This window comes from Antrostomus carolinensis, unplaced genomic scaffold (genome assembly GCF_000700745.2).
Source record: "Antrostomus carolinensis isolate BGI_N321 unplaced genomic scaffold, ASM70074v2 scaffold49556, whole genome shotgun sequence".
Classification (NCBI taxonomy): domain Eukaryota; kingdom Metazoa; phylum Chordata; class Aves; order Caprimulgiformes; family Caprimulgidae; genus Antrostomus; species Antrostomus carolinensis.
The window spans coordinates 820-3,424 of NW_010322103.1; the positions used below are offsets into that span (position 1 = coordinate 820).

Genomic DNA, 2,605 nt, shown 5'->3' on the forward strand with positions numbered 1-2,605 from the left:
AATAGATAAAGTGTGCAAAAATGGAATGTGGGAAGTGCTCTTAACTGAACGGAGAATTTTCACACTAGCTCTATTAACAGGAAGACACTATTTATTTCAATTATAGTGTCTATGCAATGAGTATAAGCTGGAAGGATTTTTTAATTATTTCCCCCCCCGCCCGCTAACTGGAGGAAGTGAAAGAATTTCTGGTAGAAATACAAATTGACCAGTACTGTGATTAACTCACTCCCCTACGCTCACAACATCAGCCTTTGTAAGACAGGAGCAGCGTGCACCACTGTTGCCTAGTGATGCCACTGCTGGAAGCCGTTGCAGTGTGGCATGAGAATGGACATGGTAGCAGAGGAAGCTGCAAGTGGCAAAGAGACAAGAAATCCACTTTGGTGTTCAGCTGTAACGTGTGCTCTGCCACAGCGTACTCCACAAGGAGTACATTTAGAGTTGCAGGTCAGCCACAAGTCATTTTCTTCTGCACAGGGCAATATGATCCCCCATGGAAAACTGTAACATGTTTAGAAATACTCTGATAAAAAGGTAAAAGCAGACATTCTTTCTCAGGCAGGAAGCAAAGGGTTCTTTAAAACTGTTTAATTACAGGATTCAGGTAAGCACAGACAATACAGTAGATTCCCACCATTGAATATTTACACTCTTTTCTCTAGGCTTGAGCTGTTCATTAAGAGTGTCTTTCAATCAACATCCTCACTCAATCGCTTTTGCTGCAAAGAAGGGTGCTGGAACAGAACTATTGCAGGAAACATCATTCCATCAAGGCTTTGATGATTTGCTGTGGGTTTTTTCTCCTTTAAGAACCACCTACTAGTTGTTCAAGATACTCTGGGAGAATCCTGGCTTCCAAGGTGACCTGAAGAATGCACTGAAACCAAGCAGTGTGTTGAAGTCCTAGAAATACTTAAATCAATGCCAGTACGTATGCTGCAGAGCTGAAATTCTCTTTTGCACTGGCACAGACACTGATGCCTGGTTTCTGTTAGGAAAGTTTTACACCAATTTTGTTTTGTTCCTTTTTCATTAGCCTTTGGGCCTCTTTCTCCATTTTCTTTCGTTGTTGTTCTGCTGCTCTTTTTTCCCTTTCTGCTATCTTCTGTTGTCTGTAATTAAATAAAACATTAATTGCTAAACAACAGGAATCCAGTTTTCAGCACAGTCACACCTTCAGTCCCTGTCAATAAATAGGGCATTATAAGTAGTAAAAACAGAGCTGCAACCTACTGTAGTTAGGCTCGGAACAGTTATTCTTTTATTGTGCTTAAGTCCTTTTTTTCAAATTCATCTCATGTTAGACAGTAATATTTGTTCAGTTCTTTTACAATCCAAAAGCCACTCAGTTCTCAAAGATTCAGAGGAAGTGAATCAGTGAGAGCGTATGACTGTTATAAGGCCTCTTATAAGCTTCATTAACTTGAAAAGGTGAAATTTCACACAGCTTCAGCAAGAACAAAGAATTGCTTATTCAAAGAGCATAAAGAATTCTAATTGTCAAGGCAGTAAGGAGTTAGCTTTCAGTGTATCTAATTTACCTGTGCACACCCACTCCAGGGCGTAAAACATACAGAATCAGAAACTATCATCACCTGAAGCAACCTTCTGTGGTAGATTCCAACTTAGAGACAAACTGGGCACACAAAACTTAAATATTTGAGGCACCAAGACTACGTAGTATCTTTGTACTGGACAGGAGAGGGATTGCACTTAATGCCTTCATGGTTTCCCTTGGTTGACTATTAATGGCTAGAAGTTTTCCAATACTCTATTAAGCTGCTCTGCTGTCTGTCATGGAAGAATGGAAGGAGTCATCCACGTCAGGATCTACCTCCCAAGTTAACAGCAGCCCAAACTATTTGAGATCATGATCTGCTATTCTACATTCCACCACAAAGCCAGATAGTTGACAGTGTTGTCAGTCTAGCATATGCAGAGTAATAATATTTGCTACTTCACAGTAGCAGATTTTCTTATATTCCCCACATCTCTGAACTGATGCAGAAGGGAAGAAGCTGAAAGTACACCAGCCAGCATGTAGAGGACAGCAGAGTTCCAAAAAGCCACATGAGCTGCACATTAAGCAATGCTGCTATTCCTTTGCAATTCTGAAGCGAGGAAAGTCAGAGCAGATCATGTTTTCTTCCCCCCGCCCCCCACTATAAACGGCACAGCATAGAACTCCTCTGCACAGAGAAGTGGTTTCCATGCCCTCCTCTGGCTGAGTAATTTTACTGGACTTCAGCTGTGCCCAAATGAGAAAAGACCTTCACATCACCTCAGAGAGAGGAACTGGACTCACCAAAACACAGAAACAAGTAGCTTACCACAGAGTGATTACCTTCCCACTGCTCTGTTACTTGGTCATTATTCAAAAAACTCTTCTGTATTCCTAAATTCCTGCAGTTCTTCAATAGAAAGAAACTGCCTTTCAGGCTCAGAAAGGTCTCTTTTCTCAATAAAGGAAGAGCCTGTGACAAACTGCGGCCATATCTGACTTACTTTCTCTGGGTTCCAAAGCAACGAGTGCAGCAGAGTTTGGATGGAATGATGCAAGACGTTTTAACCAGGAAAGTACTCATCCCTGATGTCAACCTTG

At 41.4% G+C, this 2,605-nt stretch overlaps 1 protein-coding gene across 1 annotated transcript in view; it reads right to left on the reverse strand.

Annotated features, from left to right (window-relative positions):
- Window positions 1–576: 576 nt before the first annotated feature.
- EBAG9 (estrogen receptor binding site associated antigen 9) overlaps window positions 577–2,605 on the reverse strand; it is a 10,234-nt gene continuing 8,205 nt past the window's right edge. The window contains exon 6 of the mRNA XM_010170134.1: window positions 577–1,115. Within this exon, the coding sequence (XP_010168436.1) occupies window positions 995–1,115 (121 nt within the window). The 3' untranslated portion in view covers window positions 577–994. The remainder of the gene's footprint in view (window positions 1,116–2,605) is intronic.